The sequence below is a fragment of the Ranitomeya variabilis genome, chromosome 1 (assembly GCF_051348905.1).
Source record: "Ranitomeya variabilis isolate aRanVar5 chromosome 1, aRanVar5.hap1, whole genome shotgun sequence".
NCBI classification, from domain to species: domain Eukaryota; kingdom Metazoa; phylum Chordata; class Amphibia; order Anura; family Dendrobatidae; genus Ranitomeya; species Ranitomeya variabilis.
The window spans coordinates 389,679,397-389,703,059 of record NC_135232.1 but is presented as its reverse complement, the minus strand read 5'-3'; the positions used below and the strand labels follow the sequence as shown (position 1 = coordinate 389,703,059).

Here is a 23,663-nt window from a genome sequence, read left to right as displayed (position 1 = left end):
AATGAATCACTCATTACAACATCATACGGCAGAGAGTTCCATAGTCTCACTGCTCTTACAGTAAAGAATCCGCGTCTGTTATTATGCTTAAACCTTCTTTCCTCCAGACGTAGCGGATGCCCCCTTGTCCCTGTCACCGGTCTATGATTAAAAAGATCATCAGAAAGGTCTTTGTACTGTCCCCTCATATATTTATACATTAAAATAAGATCACCCCTTAGTCTTCGTTTTTCCAAACTAAATAGCCCCAAGTGTAATAACCTATCTTGGTATTGCAGACCCCCCAGTCCTCTAATAACTTTGGTCGCTCTTCTCTGCACCCGCTCCAGTTCAGCTATGTCTTTCTTATACACCGGAGACCAGAACTGTGCACAGTATTCTAAGTGTGGTCGAACTAGTGACTTGTATAGAGGTAAAATTATGTTCTCCTCATGAGCATCTATGCCTCTTTTAATACATCCCATTATTTTATTTGCCTTTGTAGCAGCTGCCTGACACTGGCCACTGAATATGAGTTTGTCATCCACCCATACACCCAGGTCTTTTTCATTGACGGTTTTGCCCAGAGTTTTAGAATTAAGCACATAGTTATACATCTTATTACTTCTACCCAAGTGCATGACCTTACATTTATCCCCATTAAAGCTCATTTGCCATTTATCAGCCCAAGCTTCTAGTTTACATAAATCATCCTGTAATATAAAATTGTCCTCCCCTGTATTAATTACCCTGCAGAGTTTAGTGTCATCTGCAAATATTGAAATTCTACTCTGAATGCCCCCTACAAGGTCATTAATAAATATGTTAAAAAGAAGAGGGCCCAATACTGACCCCTGTGGTACCCCACTGCTAACCGTGACCCAGTCCGAGTGTGCTCCATTAATAACCACCCTTTGTTTCCTATCCCTGAGCCAGCTCTCAACCCACTTACACATATTTTCCCCTATCCCCATTACTCTCATTTTATGTAACAACCTTTTGTGTGGCACCGTATCAAAAGCTTTGGAAAAGTCCATATATACTACGTCCACTGGGTTCCCTTGGTCCAGTCCTGAACTTACCTCTTCATAGAAGCTGATCAAATTAGTCTGACATGAACGATCCCTAGTAAACCCGTGCTGATACTGGGTCATGAGGTTATTCCTCTTCAGATACTCCAGCATAGCATCCCTTAGAATGCCCTCCAGGATTTTACCCACAGTAGAGGTTAAACTTACTGGCCTATAATTACCGAGTTCAGTTTTTGCCCCTTTTTTGAATATTGGCACCACATTTGCTATACGCCAGTCCTGTGGTATAGACCCTGTTATTATGGAGTCTTTAAAGATTAAAAATAATGGTCTATCAATGACTGTACTTAGTTCCTGCAGTACTCGGGGGTGTATCCCATCCGGGCCCGGAGATTTGTCAATTTTAGTTATTTTTAGACGCCGCTGTACTTCCTGCTGGGTTAAGCAGGTGACATTTAATGGGGAATTTTTATCACTAGTCATTTTGTCTGCCATGGGATTTTCTGAAGGTGTCTGAAGCAATTAAAAAAGTGACAAATGATTGTACATGTGCACAGAATTGTTGTTTTGATATTTGCGGAGTGGAGTCCATCTAAAAAAGTCGTGTTGTGCACATACCATTATGGAAAGTTTAACTATTAGGCCGGGGTCACACTTGCGAGTGCAATGCAAGAAACTCGTGTGAGTCTCTCACATCAATACCCGGCACTGCCGCCGGCACTCGGGACCGGAGGGTGTGGCTGTATGTATTTCTATGCAGCTGAACACTCCGGTCTGAACTGCCGGCGGCAGTGCCGAGTATTGATGCGAGAGACTCACACATGTTTCTTGCAGTGCACTCGCAAGTGTGACCCCGGCCTTAGACTGTAGAACCAGCTACAAGAATTCTTGTTCACCAAAGCCCAAATAAATTATCAGGATTTAGATTAGGTTATAGCTCTTAGTAGGCCTGTGAAGGCCCAAGCCAAACATTTATTTGCTTCTTTTGGGGAGTCTACAGTATCATTAGAAAATCACCTATTGTTTAAATCTGTTTTTTGTATTACGGTATATGTTTTTTATTTCTTTTCAAATTTGGCGTTTTTTTATGCAAGATATTTATTAAAAAAAAAAAAAAAAACTTAGTAATCTTGCAAGTTTCAAGCTAGCCATTGGGGTTTTGTAGACTCATACCTCCTGTCCTTTCAAGAAGAGGTTTCAGCAAGGCTCCTTATCATCAGAGTCAGGTTTACAATGACTGATAACACCTCCAGTATACACAGCTGATAACACAGGATCCACCATTCATAATAGTAGATGTCACAGCTGACCATGCTTCCCGCCACCCTTCACAATGACCTTTGCACATGCGCACTTGAACTTAAGTTAAAAACAAAATGTTCTTGGCCAAGATGTTGTTGCCCAATTGGAAGCACAAAATACCCAGAAATGGCATCGTATGTAGAGGCAACCCTGAGTTACAGAAACAGTGTAGCTTGCTGTGTATTACCGTTTCCATAAATCCCAACCACTTATATGGGATTCAAGAGAACAGCGTAATACACTCTGGTTAAGTGCATTGGTAATCCTACTTGCAGCGCAGTAGAAGTGAATGAGAACCTAGATGGTACCACGACGAGCAAGAAGTAAAAGATCACCCAAAATTTACTGTGACTTGCTTGTCACAAATGCACTACCCTCCAAGTCCCAATATGACCCAATACCAGTGTATGGAGATGTGATGCAGAATTAGCACCTAACAATCTTTGGCTCAATTACTTGCGTAGTGACCAAAGTCGCCGTGTAACCCCAGGCTAAACGTTATGGATGGCTTTATTACAGCCTATTTTTTCTAATGTTTGTTAATGTGATATTATGCACAGTGGGGTCAAATGTCTGATCTTGTAATTAATGTCCACATTCGTTTATTCCTGTAGTGTATGTAATTTCTATCTTAAAATTGAGATAACTAGATATAATGACACATTTCTGTTTCAAAGTAGATCCCATTAATAAAACATCTAATCTGCAACTTTTTCTAACCATGATATAATGAAGCCAAAAAAGACAAGATGGCAATGAGAAGCGTTCATTCCTTACCTCGCCAACTGCATTGGAGAGAATATGAACTATCTTTTCATGAGGAGTTGCTACAACACTTTGTCCATTAATTTCAATAATGCGATGACCCACTCGTACACCACCTCGTTCTGCAATACCTCCTCGCATTAGGCTGCAGATCTGAACAGAAGAAAATCATACATCAGCAATGTGGAATGGAAGGAAGTCCCTTGGGCCACATCATAGATCAGGATTTTCGAGATGAAATCAGGAGTAGATGCATAGAAGAAAAAATAAAACATACATATCCTTGCATTATATTTTCAGTGTTTAGGATACTGTCCTGGTTTTAGCTTTCAAATATATATGGAAAATTCTGACCAAATCTGCAATTTGTGAATAATGTCCAATTCTCTTGGAATGTAAGATTAGTTAATTGACACCTAAATCAGCATCCGAATTCAACAAATCCATTATAGGTCAAATATTTTCTGCTACAGTGTTTTCCTGTCTGCCTTCTAAGATCCATAGCTGTTTTTTTAGTCTTCTGATGACAGATGTATGAAGACTATTTTTTTTTTTTTTTTAGGCAAAGAAGTCATTTTTTTAATTTTAAAAATTACTATAAGGAAAATGGGCCGATACAAAATTTTGAGTACCCTGTATAGTTAGTACCTAGTAGTACTCATTTTTGCAAGTATCCCAGCTTGCAAACGCTTTTTGTAGCCAGACAAGAGACAGTTCTTGTTTGAGGGATTTGCATTAATTCTTCCTTAGAAAATTCTTACAGTTCTGTGAGATTTCAGGGTCGTCTTGCATGCACTGCTATTTTGAGGTCTAGCCACAGATTTTCAATGATGTTCAGATCAGAGGACTGTGAGGGCCACTCTCAAATCTTAAGCTTGAGCCTTTTGAGGTAGTCTTGTGAATTTTGACATGTGTTTAGGATCATTATCAATTTGTAGAAGCCATCCTCTTTTACACTTCAGTTTTTTAAAGTTGGTGTTATGTTTGCATCAAAAATTTGTTGAAATTTCATTGACTCTATTCTTCCCGCTACCTGTAAAATGTTCCCTGTCCCATTGGCCTCAAGACAACCACAAAGCATAATTGATCAATCCTCATGTTTAATGGTTGGCAAGATGTCCTTTTCTTGAAAATTCTGTGCCCTTTTTTCTCCACACATACTGTACCTTTCATCATTGTGGCCAAAGAGTTCTATTTTAACCTCATCGGTCCACAGAACTTGTTTCCAAAATGCATCAGGCTTGTTTAGATGCTCTTTTGCATACTTCCGATTCTGAATTTTATGGTGAGGACGCAGGAGAGATTTTCTTCTAATGACTCTTACATGAAGGCCATATTTGTGCAGATAAAATACTTGAAAAAATCATATAAAAAATCCAAAATATTTTATTTGACACCAAAGAACAATACACAGAAAATTAATTTAAAAACAAGAGGGGCAGTTTTTGGCACTTATAATATCACAAAGTATATATAAGTCCATAAAGACTCACTCCCTGAGCAAGCAAAACGTGTGAAACGCGCGTTGGAGTGTGAGGAGGCAGTATTGGCACGCTCACCATGAGTACTGCTTAGTATATATATTTCTATGCATTATGCACTTTCTAGTTCTTTGAAGTTGTTTTCTGGGGGGGATATTTTTTAGCACATTAAATGCCACTTATTTGTTCATGGCATATATATTTATGTGTATTTTTCCTCACCTTTATCCTATTATGGATGTTTACCAATTGTGATATTGCAGCTAAAAATCTTTTTGCTACCAGTACTCAATATTATGGAGGAGCATGCATCTCTTTATGGACTTATATATACTTTGTGATATTATGCGTGCCAAAAACTGCCCCTCTTGTTTTTAAATTGATTTTCTGTGTATTGTTCTTTTGGTGTCAAATAAAATATTTTGGATTTTTTATGATTTTTTCAAGTATTTATTTCAAGTAGTTCTGTGGTTGGTTAAATAGGTTGTTTATCTGCTTGAAGCTTATTTATTGTTATTTTGGGGTACCGTATATACTCGAGTATAAGCCGAGATTTTCAGCCCAAATTTTTGGGCTGAAAGTGCCCCTCTCGGCTTATACTCGAGTCATGATCGGTGGTGGGGTCGGCGGGTGAGCACTGTCATATACTTACCTGCTTCCGGGGCTCCTGGCGCCCCCCCTGCACGTCCCACTGTCTCCGGGTGCCGTGGCCTCTTCCCCTGAGCGGTCACGTGGGACCGCTCATTAGAGAAATGAATAGGCTGCTCCACCTCCCATAGGGGCGGAGCCGCCTATTCATTTCTCTAATGAAGCGGTGCCGGTGACCGCTGACAGAGGAAGAGGCTGCGGCACCGAAGACCAGCTGTCCGGGGGAAGGAGCGGGACGCCGGGAGCAGGTAAGTATTACATATTCACCTGTCCGCGTTCCACACGCCGGGCGTCGCGCCATCTTCCCGGCGTCTCTCCGCACTGACTGTGCAGGTCAGAGGGCGCGGTGATGCAAATAGTGTGCGCGCCGCTCTCTGCCTGATCAGTCAGTGCGGAGAGACGCCGGGAAGATGGCGCCGAGGAGCTGCAAGCAAGAGAGGTGAGTATGTGTTTTTTTTTTTGTTTTTTTTATAGCAGCAGCAGCACAGATTTATGTGGAGCATCTATGGGGAAATGGTGCAGAGCACTATATGGCAGAGCTATGGGGCAATGGTGCAGAGCACTATATGGCACAGCTATGGGGCAACGGTGCAGAGCACTATATGGCACAGCTATGGGGCAACGGTGCAGAGCACTATATGGCACAGCTATGGGGCAACGGTGCAGAGCACTATATGGCACAGCTATGGGGCAATGGTGCAGAGCACTATATGGCACAGCTATGGGGCAACGGTGCAGAGCACTATATGGCACAGCTATGGGGCAACGGTGCAGAGCACTATATGGCACAGCTATGGGGCAACGGTGCAGAGCACTATATGGCACAGCTATGGGGCAACGGTGCAGAGCACTATATGGCACAGCTATGGGGCAAGGGTGCAGAGCACTATATGGCAAAGCTATGGGGCAACGGTGCAGAGCACTATATGGCACAGCTATGGGGCAACGGTGCAGAGCACTATATGGCACAGCTATGGGGCAACGGTGCAGAGCACTATATGGCACAGCTATGGGGCAACGGTGCAGAGCACTATATGGCACAGCTATGGGGCAACGGTGCAGAGCACTATATGGCAAAGCTATGGGGCAATGGTGCAGAGCACTATATGGCACAGCTATGGGGCAACGGTGCAGAGCACTATATGGCAAAGCTATGGGGCAACGGTGCAGAGCACTATATGGCACAGCTATGGGGCAACGGTGCAGAGCACTATATGGCAAAGCTATGGGGCAACGGTGCAGAGCACTATATGGCACAGCTATGGGGCAACGGTGCAGAGCACTATATGGCACAGCTATGGGGCAATGGTGCAGAGCACTATATGGCACAGCTATGAGGCAACTGTGCAGAGCACTATATGGCAGAGCTATTGGGCAACGGTGCAGAGCACTATATGGCACAGCTATGGGGCAACGGTGCAGAGCACTATATGGCACAGCTATGGGGCAACGGTGCAGAGCACTATATGGCACAGCTATGGGGCAATGGTGCAGAGCACTATATGGCACAGCTATGGGGCAACGGTGCAGAGCATTATATATATGGCACAGCTATCTATGGGGCAACGGTGCAGAGCATTGTATATATGGCACAGCTTTATGTGGAGTATCTATGGGGCAACGGTGCAGAGCATTGTATATATGGCACAGCTTTATGTGGAGTATCTATGGGGCCATAATGAACTGTGCAGAGCATTATATATGGCACAGCTTTATGTGGAGCATCTATGGGGCCATAATGAACGGTGCAGAGCATTATATATGGCACAGCTTTATGTGGAGCATCTATGGGGCCATAATGAATGGTATGGAGTATCTATTTCTAATTTTGAAATTCACCGGTACCTGCTGCATCTTCCACCCTAGGCTTATACTCGAGTCAATAAGTTTTCCCAGTTTTTTGTGGCAAAATTAGGGGGGTCGGCTTATACTCGGGTCGGCTTATACTCGAGTATATACGGTAATTTCTTTGTCGGACAAAGCATATTTGTGCAGATGTCTCTGAACAGAAGAACAATGTACCTCAACTCCAGAGTCTGCTAAATCTTTCTGAAGGTCTTTTAGTTAAGTTGGGGTTCTGATTTGCTTCTCTAGCAATTCTAAGAGCTCACTGAAATTTTGCTTGGTCTTCCCGACCTTATCTTGACCTCCACTGTTCCTGTTAACTGCCATTTCTTAATTACATTTCGAATGGAGCAAAGGGCAACTTGAAAACGCTTTGCTATCTTCTTATAGCCTTCTCCTGCTTTGTGGGCCTCCATCATTTTCATTTTCAGAGTGCTAGGCATCTGCTCAGAAGAACCCATGGATGCTGTTTTTTTGGCACAAGGATAGAGGAGACTGGGTTTTTATAATGCGGGGAAACTTGCATCACATGGCCTTTCCCAACTATGATAGTGGACAAGACATAAACCTAACAGGCTAATTAAGGTCTGAAACTTTGGCCAAAGTTATCCGAGCACACAAATCTCCAAGGGTGTCCAAACATTTGTATGGGCCCATTTTCCTATTTGTAATTTTTAAAATGTAAAAAATTACAATATACTGTTTTTGCCTAAAATAAAAAGGAAATGTGTCATCTTTAACTTTAGCCCTTTTACAGATCATTTCATCTTCGACTTTCTTAACAGTTCAGAATAACAATATTTTTTACCAGGGGTGCCCAAACTTTTACATGCCATGGTATTGTACCACTGTACTTCCATACATATTTTTTACTATTTTTTTTATTTCATTTTTGAGGGTAGTTGAAGTGACTGAAAAACAGCAATTCTGGCATTTTTTTTATTTGCTGTAAACCAGCAACATAAAATTTGATCTTTTAATAGTTTGGACATTTATGGACACAGTGATACTCAATATGTTAATTTTTTATCATTATAAATGTTAACAGTTTTTTAAAAACATTTTTAAAAACATCAAAAAGGAATTTTGTCAGGAGGATTTCACCCTCTAAACTATTTACAGTACAGACCAAAAGTTTGGACACACCTTCTCATTTAAAGATTTTTCTGTATTTTCATGACTTTGAAAATTGTAAATTCACACGGAAGGCATCAAAACTATGAATTAACACATGAGGAATTATATACTTAACAAAAAAGTGTGAAACAACTGAAAATATGTCTTATATTCTAGGTTCTTCAAAGTAGCCACCTTTTGCTTTGATGACTGCTTTGCACACACTTGGAATTCTCTTGATGAGCTTCAAGAGGTAGTCACCGGAAATGGTTTTCACTTCACAGGTGTGCCCTGTCAGGTTTATTAAGTGGGATTTCTTGCCTTATAAATGGGGTTGGGACCATCAGTTGTGTTCAACAGAAGTCTGGTGGATACACAGCTGATAGTCCTATTGAATAGACTGTTAGAATTTGTATTATGGCAAAAAAAAAGCAGCTAAGTAAAGAAAGACGAGTGGCCATCATTACTTTAAGAAATGAAGGTCAGTCAGTCCGAAAAATTGGGCAAACTTTGAAAGTGTCCCCAAGTGCAGTTGCAAAAACCATCAAGCACTACAAAGAAACTGGCTCACATGAGGACTGCCCCAGGAAAGGAAGACCAAGAGTCACCTCTGCTTCTGAGGATAAGTTTATCCGAGCCACCAACCTCAGAAATCGCAGTTTAACAGCAGCTCAGATTAGAGACCAGGTCAATGCCACACAGAGTTCTAGCAGCAGACACATCTCTACAACAACTGTTAAGCGGAGACTTTGTGCAGCAGGCCTTCATGGTTAAATAGCTGCTAGGAAACCATTGCTAAGGACAGGCAACAAGCAGAAGAGACTTGTCTGGGCTAAAGACCACAAGGAATGGACATTGGACCAGTGGAAATCTGTGCTTTGGTCTGATGTGTCCAAATTTGAGATCTTTGGTTCCAACCACCGTGTCTTTGTGCGACGCAGAAAAGGTGAACGAATGGACTCTACATGCCTGGTTCCCACCGTGAATCATGAAGGAGGAGGTGTGATGGTGTGGGGGTGCTTTGCTGGTGACACTGTTGGGGATTTATTCAAAATTGAAGGCATACTGAACCAGCATGGCTACCACAGCATCTTGCACCGGCATGCTACCCCATCCGGTTTGTGTTTAGTTGGACAATCATTTATTTTTCAACAGGACAATGACCCCAAACACACCTCCAGGCTGTGTAAGGGCTATTTGACCAAGAAGGAGAGTGATGGGGTGCTACGCCAGATGACCTGGACTTCACAGCCACCAGACCTGAACCCAATCGAGATGGTTTGGGGTGAGCTGGACAGCAGAGAGAAGGCAAAAGGGCCAACAAGTGCTAAGCATCTCTTGGAAGTCCTTCAAGATTGTTGGAAGACCATTTCCGGTGACTACCTCTTGAAGCTCATCAAGAGAATGCCAAGAGTGTGCAAAGCAGTCATCAAAGCAAAAGGTGGCTACTTTAAAGAACCTAGAATATAAGACATATTTTCAGGTGTTTCACACTTTTTTGTTAAGTATATAATTCCACATGTGTTAATTCATAGTTTTGATGCCTTCAGTGTGAATTTACAATTTTCATAGTCATGACAATACAGAAAAATCTTTAAATGAGAAGGTGTGTCCAAACTTTTGGTCTGTACTGTATATATGCATATAGTTCTTTGAAAGAGAAGTCCAGCAGTACCTTTACCTTGACTGTCAGTTCCATTGATTTGATATGTAAATGAGGCTGAAGAACCACGATAGATTTGATGTCTCTACCACTGCAGCTCTATTCCTGGCCAGCGCTACCTCCTCCTGCTTGACTGAAGTCACACAGCACAAAGATTGTTAGTCAAGCAGGAGGAGGCGGTGCTGGGTAGGGAACAGAGCTGGAGTGACAGTTCTACCATAACATATTGCATATCAATTCAACACTGATTTCTCAGTAACAGAGGAACAGACTGGCCATGTAAAGGTATTGCTGGACTTGTCTTGGAAAGAGCTACATGCACAAATAAATAGCTTGAGTGGAACGGTGAAGTCCTGCTGACAGATTCCCTTTAAGCTAAGCTATTTTTACATACTCCTAGGGAACTACAATCTACAGTCACTTTATCTCAAGTACAAGACATTACTATACTTCTGCATTGCAGTGTATTGTCATTTTAACAACCAACTATTAAGCATTGACAACTCTTCGGTAATCACTTCGAATGGTGACCGTTCTGACTGATCTAAAAAAGATCAATTTCCACTCTGAAATCTCTTTTGCAAAGCCATCAAAAGCACATTGTGGGGTCAAGGGGATATCATGGTGCTCAGTTCCATACAAAATACAACAGTCTATAATCCAGCAGAAGAAAAGGAAAAAGCAGTACTCATGATCCCATAAAATCCATCCTTTATTTGCTTCACATAGAAGATATAAAAATAAAAACTAGTAGCAGAGGAATGAGGGTAATAACCATAGTCCTCACGCTACCTGCATTCTCCTGCTACCAGTTTTTATGTCTTGTACGTGAAGCAAATAAAGGATGGATTTTATGGGATGGTACTATTTTTTCCTTTTCTTCAGCTGTATTATTGACCGTTCTGACTGACGTCTTGGATGTTGCGGTTGCTACTCACCATAGCATGTAAACAGTAAAAATGCCACAATCTGCTCTAACATTACAAGCAGATGCCAGCTGTAGAACACCGTTGACGTCCATTGTATATTAATTCCTGAGTCCACTTCATTACTCCACACGCAACATCTGCTGTATAGAGGTTTACTATTAGTGATGAGCGAATATACTCGTTACTCGAGATTTCTCGAGCACGCTCGGGGGTCCTCCGAGTTTTTTTAGTGCTCGGAGTTTTAGTTTTTCTTGCCGCAGCTGAATGATTTACATCTGTTAGCCAGCATAAGTACATGAGGGGGTTGCCTGGTTGCTAGGGAATCCCCACATGTACTTAAGCTGGCTAACAGATGTAAATCATTCAGTTGCGGCAAGAAAAACTAAAACTCCGAGCACTAAAAAATACTCGGAGGAACCCCGAGCGTGCTCGAGAAATCTCGAGTAATGAGTATATTCGCTCATCACTATTTACAATGTATTTAAAACATCTAACATGTTTTTACCAATTCTTATAAATTCCTCTTTTTTTATTTTTAACCTTCCTTGGCACATTAATACTTGGTCCATTAGTATTAATAAACAAGGTCCTATCAACCAGCTCTGGTTTATATTATAACTTATATTAGAGAATTGCATTATGAATAGGATTCTAAGACTATACACATATCCAAAGTGTCCGCAATAAAAGTGTCCATTCATTAAAACCTCAATGGGTTCCACAAATGTAGGCTGATGCATTCAGGATCCTCACATTGAAGAGACACAAGAAAATGTATTTCTTCTGGTTAACAATCTTGCTCTCAAGGATGAAAAAATTCAATCTCCAGCTCATCAGTCCTATATAGTCAATACTATAGTAGGCTTTATTCATTAAACCATATTGTATTGTCAGATATTTCGTAACAAAAACAGTATAAAATAGGACTCAATCAGGAGAAAGTAGGGAAACGTATGCAAGGAAAAATCACTGTATTTCTCTGATGGAATCCATGAAGTTATATGAAGAGTCAGCATACATTTCTGAGCACCGATCTACGCAACTTTCATCCACCAAGGATATGTTGGTGAATAGGAACCTGGGGGCACAAGACATATACTAGACATCGATGAGGCCAGGTTTCAGTGGTGAAGCCCAACAGAGATCCCACATTCATTACTTATACTTTGGGCTGGATGATAACTAGATCTGTTTTTATGATGCAATCAATAAACTCAGATGACAACTGTATATTTAATCATTTCAGGATGGGCCATTTTCACTAGTTCCTGACCAGGCACATGTTCGAGTTTTAATTATATATCTGCTTTTAACGGCTCAAAAAAAATGTCTTGTTCAGATATTCAATTCCTTTTTGCCCCTTTGTTCATGATACATGGGACTTAATTTTTATGTAATTTTTATATTCCTATTTTTCTTTTCTTGCTTATAACAGGGGGGAAATGTAAAGAAAATGAGGAAATATATATTTTTTTTCATCACAATGGACGGCTGAAAAACATTTTGAATTATGTTTACTGTAGAAATTACTTTTATATATTGATATTTTTATTTCAGTAGGTTAGGAGCTAGAAACAGCAATTTGGATTGGAGGTGTTTTTTATGCTTTTAGTTCTGCTTTATTTTTTTTTCCTGCCTTTTTCATTTATTTCACTGGATCTTAAAATATCTTTGGGCAGCATTTTAACATATTAATGCATTCTGTTCATTGTTGATTTCTCCTGTAGCAGGGGCAATTATTTTAGCCCTAGTTACATGGTAAGTTTGGACTTACGCCTGCATAACCGAGCTGCCTGTTTCTCCAGGGACCCAGAGGTTACTGCTCTCTGCCTGGTAACTCTGCATTGACCCTAGTGTGGACCACCTGCACGTATAAAGTCTATGGGTGGTCTAGAAATAGATAAGCAGTAAATTATATTTAGGAACCATGCAAGCAATCATTTTGACACTATAATATTGATCAATTTGTCTAGTACTCGCTACACTACTCTATAGCACCCCTTAAAGTGAAGTGGAATGACTGCTAGAGTCATTTTTCTTGCGTTTCCCAGTTTCTAGTTTTTAGATGAATTCTCCAAGTATTTGCACGATCAGCTCTATCCTCACCTACTGTATTCTCACCCATCCCTTGTAGATTGTGAGCCCTCGCGGGCAGGGTCCTCACTCCTCCTGTACCAGTTATGACTTGTATTGTTCAAGATTATTGTACTTGTTTTTATTATGTATACCCCTCCTCACTTGTAAAGCGCCATGGAATAAATGGCGCTATAACAATAAATAATAATAATAATAATAATTTTTAATTCATCACTGTGTTTCAGGAGAACATCAGTCAAAATAACAAGCCAAGTGGTAAAATTAGACTATTGTCTGTTCTGCTTGCATATCCGACAAGTTCATACTTCTCTTTAAGCCAAAGCTATTTCTCACCAATGCTGCAGCATAACAGACAGCGCTGGAGGCTTGTGAACAAAAGCTAATAATAAACCCAGCAAATTATTCATATCTCCAAGAGCGTCTTAGTTAAAAATACTCTCAAGGGGAAACAGCGTTGATTTGAATCCTTAGGAGAGCTCAATGTTCATTTCAAGCCACAACTTGCAGGTTATGAATACGACAACCATGCATGGTTAGAATAGCAGGATACACAGGTAAAATTAAGGTTGTTGTCCAATTTATGTTTTGCATACAGACCTCATCAGTTGATATTAATCTGTGAGCCACTGAATTTCTCCCAAAAAAAACTTTCAAGGCAAGATATCTCCATAATGGAACATTCGGGGAAGCAAGCCACAATTATTATTCTCATATGATTTTGTAAGAGACTACTCTCGTATACAATTAGAGGTACATGGTATTAGGGCTGGCAGAACGCACCGAATAAACATAAAGATGGTAATAAGGTGCGTTTGCAGCCCAGGGTCCACCGTGCAGAGATGGAACCTGTTGCTAGGTAATGGCGGCACTATATGGCGGTACTACGCCAGAATAAACACAGGTTCCGTCACCCGGTATGAACTGATGCGAACTCTGTTGCTTCACAGAGTCGCAGGGTAACAAATGAAATGCTGTGTCCTGTTGCCAGTCACAGGGTGCAGCAGATGGACGCTAGTGGGATCCCTGAAACTCACCCCCACTATGCTGGTGATTGATCTCGCTCTGACCCTCGGTGGCTTTTGAGCCCGCGCCTGAGGAAGCCCTGAGTTAGATGCTGAGATCAAGTGGGAGTTCCCACCCTACACTGACCGGTTGTCAGGACTAATTAAAGATTACCGCACAGAGTGCATACAGCGCCGCTCTGGAGGACGCCACTAACCACCCTAACTAGGGCTAGGAAAGGGCACTAATTGCGCACGGCGCCGCACTGGCGGTCTCTGCTAGTTTGACGCAGTAAAGATCGCGCTCTTGAGTTAGGATAGCACTGTCAGGCGCTAGGTAGCTCCAACATTCGCGAGCATTCAACAACACTAGGAATGGGAATGATTAAGGAGCATTCACCAGAACAGGCATACATCCACACACACACGATAACACGTTTATACTAGCGCATGGCCGTGCGGCCATGCAAACCTTTTATAGCTGTAGCTCTCCGAGACATTCCTAGTGGTCCAATAGGAGCTGCCACAAGGACCTGAGCATGTGACCTCTAACCTCCAATGAGAGGTGGTCCCTTGGGCATGCTCAGAAGAAGAAAAGCAGGACTTAGTCCCAGGAGCGCCTGCTCGCCGCTGATCAGTTCTGGTTACAATGACTGAGCCTGGAAGGGCAGCAGTAACCAAACGCACAGTATCTGCCTGGGCCAGGCACTGGGACCGACGTCTCTGCTGAGCAGGCTCCACTGCGGCAGGAGGATGGGAGACCGCAGCGGAGGTGGTTCGAGATTCCCCCTGTGCAGCGGCGGGAACTTGACATCTAACACACGGAGGTACATTATGGTCCTATAATATTGTATGGGGTCCAGTGATAAATATCTGTGTAATGCGTATCTATGTTAAAGCCAAGTGATTGGCTCTAGAGATAGTAACTATTTCCAAGGGTCTGTACAAGTATGGAAGCTCTGTATAGGATAGGGGATAACTTCTTGATTGCCGGAGGTGTGACTGATGGAGCCCTCTAACGATCCGGTAAAAGGGACAAGGAAGAATCCTGTATCAATGGAGGGGAGTTGTGTTTGCTCGACTTCTATTTCATTCAGATGGGGCACTGCACAGCATCATTCTTGAGATCAGTACTGAGTGCTATCACTAGGACCCTGAGCGATCAGGACGTTATCCCTTAGCCATACTCAGTGCAAACTCTTTATTGAGTAAAAACACTATGAACTAAACATGAGTACATTCTTAAAGAGTGCGGCAACTCACAATTCCATTCTGTACACTGAAGCCGAGCTGGTATCGAAGGTCAGGTCTTCGAATTAAGACAGTGGTAACTGGAGGACATCTCACAATGTTCAGCTTCACTCTGGACTGGTTCTTTAAGCCCTACAAAATCCAATATGTAAGATTAACTCTTTTATAGGCATGTAACACACAACCAGACAAACACTATCTTTGTACAGCACATTGTTGGAATGAATTAAAGGGGATGGACGCATTATCTTTATTTAGCAGATGTGTTGGGTGACTTATTTATGTCACATGGTAATGTATACTTATTACAGTTTCTTCTCCCACACAACTTAGTACAACCTTTCTCACAGTCTGTACAGCTCTCCTGTTCTCAAAATGGCTGCTGATGGAGGAGCATGTGACCAGACATGTGCATGCGTTTTACAGTTGGAGCAGACTAATGATCTGGTCACATGCTCTTCCAGCAACCATTGATTTGGTTCAGTCTGTGAGAAAGCTGAAGAACCTGTGATACTTATATACTAGCAAGTGTCACAAAACCATGCCTGCAAACATATATTAAAATATAGATAAAGTGGCCATACCCTTTAAACTTTTAAAGTAAAACCTCACCAGTGAGACCCATACTTATTTATGGTATACCCTGTGGATGAGGTTAAGCATATACCCTTAAGGATAGGCAAGTTACTTTCTTGCAGTGAAGGCTCTGAATCATTATAGACCTTGTTGATCGGATTGATTTCATTTATACGACAATTTATTGAACAGTAATTAGCTTCCATCTTAATAATATTAATACAAGTACACTGTACTGGTTGTGACACAGGAAGGTTCATTCTTTGTACTGGTAACTAGAATGTTACCTTTATTATGCTCTGACAAGTAGAGAGTGGTAAACCAACTAAACTCGTGCCATTGATGGACATGATTTGATCCCCGATATTCAATTTCCCTGATTTCTCGGCGGGTCCTCCGTGCATCATATTAGCAATAATAACTGTTGGCAGAATGGAGCCCCAACCAGATTCTACAATCACAACACCAAGGATTTCACCCTTCTGTTTTTCAATAAAAACCTGGAAGACAAAGTGAAATGAAGTTAATTATATTATTAAAGAATATCACCCATGTATTTCTAAAATTTTGCATTAATAAACAGCAGTTTCTTTCAAAACAAAATATTATGATAGGTTAGCATAATTGAATGATCTGTTAATTACAATGGTCTGCCAACATTGACTAATCACTGTTATTTGGGGGGCTTGCTTTAATGGCATATATGTAGCATGTAGTATCAATTGAGAAATATCATTAAAGGGAACCTGTCACCCCCCCCAGTCGTTTCAAACTAAAAGAGCCACCTTGTGCAGCAGTAATGCTGCACTCTGACAAGGTGGCTCTTTTAGGTCTGGGTGCTGTAACTGCCGAAATAATCAGTTTTATAATTTATCTGAAATACCTGCTCCTCAGTCAAGTGGGCCGGCGTTTCCCCCCTGCTTCAGACAGCACACTGCTGTCACTCACATCTTCTTGGCGCCGGGCGCCGTCTCCTCCTCAGCGCTGTTTTCAAAAGTAGCCGGCGCCTGCGCCCTTATCCCCTGCCTGGTGCAGGCGCAGTGAACGCTGGCCGTCTTTCCTCATATGCAGTCCAGCTGACTGCGCCTGCGCGGCCGCCCTGCTTGTGATTCCCAGCCCCGCAATGTGAATAAATCATAAGTCACTGCGGGGCTGGGAATCACAGGCAGGGCGGCCGCGCAGGCGCAGTCAGCTGGACTGCATATGAGGAAAGACGGGCAACGCTCACTGCGCCTGCACCAGGCAGGGGATAAGAGCGCAGGCGCCGGCTACTTTTGAAAACAGCAGTGAGGAGGAGGCGGCGCCAAGAAGATGTGAGTGACAGCTGTTTGCTGTCTGAAGCAGGGGGGAAACGCCGGCCTACTTGACTGAAGACCAGGTATTTCAGACAAATTATAAAACTGATTATTTCTCAAGTTACAGCACCCAGAACTAAAAGAGCCACCTTGTCAGAATGCAGCATTACTGCTGCACAAGGTGGCTCTTTTAGTTTGAAACGACTGGGGGGGGGGGTGACAGGTTCCCTTTAAAGAGGACAAATTCTTGTTAATGGCCTCAAGCTGCTGCATAAAGGTAAAAAAAAATATATACCTAGACTTACTATGCTTACCTCCCAGCACCACTCCTTGACTTTCGCCCTGTGTCCTCTACAGGTTTCCTGACCTAAACAATCTCATGTGACCGCTGCAGTCCATCAGCAGCCCGCTAATAGGCTGCAATTCCATCTGAGCGGAAGAACAGTGTTTGTTCCACTCAGTTGGTAGTGGAGAGACACAATTCCCTAGCAGTGCAGAGAGATATAAATTGCAACTACCAGATCTTGGTCAACAGACTAAATAAGTAGGTGAAATATATATGTATACATTAGTTTGTACTTGATTTAATTTATTTTTACTTACCAGGGATCATAGAATTTCATTTTTAAATAAGTCTCACCCATACTACTCGTTTATACATGTTTTTTTGACATTCACAAGGGGTAAGCAGAGCACACATTAGATCAGAATACCTACATCTTTGCAGTTCTCGGACTTGGAGAAGTGGATGAGGTCATCATTATACATGTCCTGGGTGTTGAGTAAGTCACTGTATTCCTTCTGGCTCAGATCTTCTGGGTTAATGCCATTAGCTCTCAGGAATTCTTGGTAAGCAACACTGAATGCCTGACCTATAGACTGCGCGATGAGCTGGGCCTGAACATAGACAGGAAATAAAACGGAAAATAATCAATGTCCTGAAACTTCCAAAGCTGCAAGATGATCATTAAATTGTTCATCTGTAATAAAGATATCGCTCCATGCATTGTGAAAAGTCAAAGAACATGCTTTCTGTACTTTTAAGATGTATTTAGTTTCACAGGTGTTCAACTACATTATTTCAAAGATACCAAACATGTCTAGGTTCTTTTTTATTTATGAGGTGAAAAAAGATTCCAAAGTTTGTTTACAAAAAAAAAATCGCGCCATTTTGCGATACCCGTAGTGTCTCCATTTTTCATGATCTGGGGTCGGGGGAGGGCTTATTTTTTTGCGTGCCGAGCTGATGTTTTTAAAGATACCATTTTGGTGCAGGTACAATCTTTTGATCGCCCGCTATTGCATTTTAATGCTATTTTGGGCCAACCAAAAAAACGTAACTCTGGCAGTCTGACTTTTTTTCTATTTAGCAATCAGGTTAATTTTTTTTTATATTGATAGAACGGACGATTCTGAATGCAGCGATACCAAATATGTGTAGGTTTGATTTTTTTTTTATTGTTTCATTTTGAATGAGGCAAAAGGGGGATGATTTGAACTTTTATATTTTTTTATATTTTTTAAAACTTTTTTCACTTTTGGCATACTTCAATAGTCTCTGTGGGAGACTAGAAGCTGTCATAACCCGATCGCCTCTGCTACATACAGACGACGATCAGATTGCCTGTTTGTAACAGAATTGCTGACTTGCTATGAGCGCTGACCACCGAGCGGCGCTCATAGCAATCCGGCAGTGACAACCATAGAGGTCTGCTGGTTGTCATGCCAACCCATTGGTGACCCGTGCTCATGTAACATGGGCGCCGATGGGCAGGATTTTCGGCGTGCATACCGGAAGTGTGTGTTAAATGCCAGTGTCAGAGTTTGACAGCGGCATTTAACGGGTTAACAGCTGCGGGAAGAATCGCGATTCCTCCCTTGGCTGTTAGCGGAACATTTCAGCTGTTCTAAACAGCTGACATATCCAGGAAAAGATGTGGGCTCACCGCCTGACAAATCTAAATTATCTTTCCTCCATCTCGCGTATCTTCCCTACCTGATCTATCGATCACAATAAATGACATCACACTTTCCCCTGTCCCGGAAATCCACTGCCTCGGAGTAACTCTTGACTCTGCCCTGTCCTTCAAACCACACATTCAAACTCTCACCACCCCTGTTGCCTCCAGCTCAAAAATATTTCCACAATCCATCCTTTCCTCAACACTCACACTATCAAAATGCTTGTGCATGCCCTAATCATCTCCCGCCTCGACTACTGCAACATCCTCCTCTGCGGCCTACCTTCTAACACTCTCGCACCTCTTCAGCCCATCCTTAACTCTGCTGCCCGACTAATTAATCTCTCTCCTCACTAGACTCCTGCTTCTCCTCTTTGCAACTCCCTTCATTGGCTCCCAACTTCCCAGTGTATCCAGTTTAAACTACTAACACCGACTTACAAAGCCATATATTTTCCTCCATATATTTCTAAACTAATCTCCCGGTATCTTCCCTCACGTAATCTCTGGACCTCCCAAGACATCCTTCTGTCCTCCATACTTATTCGATTCTCACCCAATCGCCTCCAAGACTTCTCCGGAATATCCCCCATCCTCTGGAATTCTGTGCCCCAATACGTCTGATTATCCACCACATTTGGATCCTTCAGACAGAACCTGAAAACCCATCTCTTAAAAAAAGCGTACAGCCTGCAATGACCACGCTGTCACCTCAACATCATCGTAGCTACTGCAACCCCCCAACCTATTGTCTCCTTCCCCATAGTCCTGTAGAATGTAAGCCCGCAAGGGCAGGGTCCTCTTCTCTCTGTACTAGTCTATCATTGTTAGTATGTTTACTGTGATATTTGTATTTTGTATGTAACCCCTTCGCATGTACAGCATCATGAAATCAATAGTGCTATATAAACAAATAATAATAATAATAATATCCACAGTATAAATTGTACTTCTTTAGTTGGGCAAGAAGATGATTTTATTTCACATGTGAATGTGAGCTCCTCGGTGCACCCTTGGCGTGGCAAATGGCTCAGTGCACCATTATTCCCCTCAATCAACATGACTCATACCACCCCTTAGCTTGATTGACAGAGTGAGCACTGACAGAATAAAGTTCCCTGTCCTGCACGTCCGCAATGAAACTGCAAGAGACGATTGCATGCACAGTATCATTGTGGGTACTCTCCCAGAGCCCTCTGTTGCCTGCAGCTGCGACTCACCACTGTCTGATCCTGTGTACAGTGAGCAGACAGGATGAGAGTGCACCCACACTTGACACTGACATTGTGTGTGTGCTTGGGTTGGTAAAGTGCAGACATGAAGAGTCAGTGATTCAATTCCGGCAGTGCTCCCTTTGGGCAACTGAGCACTATCTATCAGGCTAAGAAGAGGTGTGCGGCATATTGATTGACTGTGTTTGACCGTGCAGAAACATGGTGTGCACTTCTGGCCAAGGGAGGATGGAAAAGAGCATACAGGTATTACAGGACAAGATAGCAGATTCTGCTTTCTGTGAGATAAAACATTTTCCTGCCTGTTTAAAAATATGTTTTACCTCACAGAAAGAATCAGCTGTGATCCCCAGCTGTCCCGTCTGAATCCTCTCTTTTGCTTCCTCCCTTGCCCGGGAACTGTGGTATGTTCAGACCATGTTCCTGCACGGTCAGACACAGCCATTACACAGTACACAACTGGGGCACATTTATAAGATTATCTTAACACAGGAAAAAAAATGTTAACACATCCAATTGTGGAACTTAATTTTATTCCAAATATATTGATTAAAATGTACTTTGCTCTGCTGAACCATACATACATTATTGGGGTTGTCCCACAAACAAAGGGGTAGTGTCGCAGCCCTTCAGTGCAGTATCTGACAGTGACATCCATACAAGTGTGGCTGTGCCAGGTACTGCAACACAACCCTTCTTAGCACCATTTACTTTACTAAGCGGAGCTGCAGTACCAAGACCTTTAAGGTTACATATACACTAATTTTAATAGGTCTCAACAAATATGAATATAGACATCTTGTTCTCCCAGGTGAAGTAAAACTAGTCGTAAAGTTTTCCAACTGATTATACCTTGTGTTCCTTCACAGAAACTGTCACTACCTGAAGGACTGAAGAAATGTTATGACATTCATTAATATGTTTTATTGGGGAGGTATAAGAGGAGTATTGAACAAGACTGTTCCCAGCTAATGACAGCTGCTTAGGAAATGTGTGTGTGCCTAATAGAAACAAGGAGCATGAAATATGAAAGAGGAAATGCCACTAACATCTTCCAGGACGTATCTAAGCTGGGCATCATTCCCCTGTTCTTTGCACCTAATTAGCATCTTCACAAACTGCCTGAAAACAGACTGCAGGCAAGGAAACAGTCACTGACCAAGTATGACCTGCTGGCAAGGTCAGCCAACAACTAGCTATTTGGGCAAATCATACCCGTTCCAATTACAGCAGCGTCACTGCTCTGTGCTTGTGCCGGGGTGTCACGTTGACTGAACACAGGCAAAAAAAAAAAAAGCTTTAGCACAGAAAATTACAGCATCCAGCAAAGTAAATAGTGTTAAGGACATTCCCAAGTGGCGAGAGGGGAAAGATAATAAAATTATACTGAATTTACGTAGCAACATCTTTAAAATAACCAAGCTAATAGAAACTGACATTCGTGTCATTAATTTCCACTGCCCTTCCAAGGAAAATAGATGAGACACATGAATGGAAATTTTCGTGACCTGATATTCGGCAGTGAAGGAGGACAAAATTACACCCAGAAGAGTGTGAAGGATGACTGCTAATTATACCCAGCCTCGCAATGCATGAGAATATGGAATATTTATAGACATACACCTTGTAGATATTCCAGTAGTCATATTACATTCACATAGTTTGCTGCTGTACTGTTACTTACCTCTCAAGGATTATTATTTTACTTTAGTTAGGTTTGTTTTCAACTATGGTCTATAATTATTGTGTACCGTGTAGTTGCACGTAACTCATGGAGGAGCATAATTCTCTGCTTAAAAGGATTTATCTTCAAAGATCAAATAACTGAATACATTAGTTGCTCTACTTTTCATTTATAATGCTTATCTTGAGAGCCATTACTGCGTCTGGGCGTAGCATTACTTACATATGTTTTTACTTACATATGTCTATGACATACCGAAGTCTCTACACACATGATTAACGTCTTGATAAGTTTGTGTTGTAGCAGATAAAATAGGAATTAAGTACAGAGGGGGGAAAAGTATTTAGTCAGCCACCAATTGTGCACGTTCTCCCACTTAAAAAGACGAGAGAGGCCTGTAATTGACATCATAGGTAGACCACAACTATGAGAGTCAAAATGAGAAAACAAATCCAGTCTTATTTATAAGAAAATAAGTATTTGGTCACCTAAAAACATGCAAGATTTCTGGCTCTCACAGACCTGTAACTTCTTCTTTAAGAGGCTCCTCTGTCCTCCACTCATTACCTGTAGTAACAGCACCAGTTTGAACTTGTTATCAGTATAAAAATATATATATATATATATATATATATATATATATATATATCTCAAGGATGGGATAAAATCATGACAAAATAAACAAATACAACCAATTTACTAAAGGGGCACAATATCTAAGAACCTTCTCTATGATTACATGCAGTACGTCCATAAATAAACAGTTGCACCTCAGCAATTATAGTACCCAAATTTAGGACTAAAAATTAAAGCCAAAAAGATAGGATAGATAATGTTAAATTGGTGGGAGTTGGGACTACTAGCGCTCCCAACAATCACTAGGAAGGGAGACATTCTTCCCCGTCTATTCCCAGAAGAGTTAGAATTGATCGGCTTCCAAGCATGTGCCCGGCCTCTCTACTCAGAAACCGCTAGCAGCCAATAGGTGATAAATGCTATTGGCTGGGAAAACACTGTAAAGCTTTTTTCACATTGGCGAAAAACAAAACAAAAATGTATTTTTAAGACTAGCAAACGCCAATGACTTTAGTGGATTCCTCAAACTTGGGCAGAAGATCAGTTCAGTATTTGGAAAACTAAATTTCCACTTTTTCTAAGAGCATCAATATGTACTATGTGAAGTTGAAGAATAGTCACTAAAAGTGTATTGAACACTCACAGAATTCCGCATTATTCTGCTTATCAAAAGTATTGGAAACCAAACAGAACAGAATCTAACTGAAATTAACCAAAAATCTCATTGAAATGAACCAGTTCATTAACAGATATATTTTTCTAAGTTCTTTTTGTGTGAAAGATGATGGATCAAACAAAAACTTACAGATAAATGTCAGTGTGTGCAGACTGCTTAGGTTTTTTTTTTTTTTTTTTTAAATTAAGACTTAAAGTGGCATCCCCATTTCTAAAATTCTATCTCAATAGTGTATGCAGTAGGTGTATTAATAATAATTCTAGAAAATACCTTCAATTAGAAATGCATAGTTTTTCTGATTCGCTATGTCTCTTTCCTCAGATTTAAGGGAAGGTGCCACCAGTTTTCTTGTTGTTTGCTTTTTTGTGTGAAATTAAGCTTAAAATAGTAATTAACGTGTAGTAATGCAATGTTTGCAAACATTTCTAAATGAAAAATATTATATATTTTCTTACAAATATATATATTTACCACTAGGGGGAGCATTTTTCGTTTTAGACCTCAAGCAGCTATAGTAAGACCAGCTTTACTGTTAGAAGCAAAATGGGGGCAGTA

The 23,663-nt window shown here is 41.4% G+C and overlaps 1 protein-coding gene across 2 annotated transcripts in view; it reads right to left on the bottom strand.

Annotated features, from left to right (window-relative positions):
- Positions 1-23,663, bottom strand: part of APBA1 (amyloid beta precursor protein binding family A member 1) — a 218,155-nt gene that overhangs the window by 5,949 nt on the left and 188,543 nt on the right. For both annotated transcript variants that reach the window (XM_077249072.1, XM_077249073.1), the window contains 4 exons: positions 17,697-17,876; positions 15,972-16,184; positions 15,121-15,240; positions 3,090-3,230 (listed from right to left, as the gene is read on the bottom strand). In XM_077249072.1, coding sequence (XP_077105187.1) covers positions 3,090-3,230; positions 15,121-15,240; positions 15,972-16,184; positions 17,697-17,876 — 654 coding nt within the window. The remainder of the gene's footprint in view (positions 1-3,089; positions 3,231-15,120; positions 15,241-15,971; positions 16,185-17,696; positions 17,877-23,663) is intronic.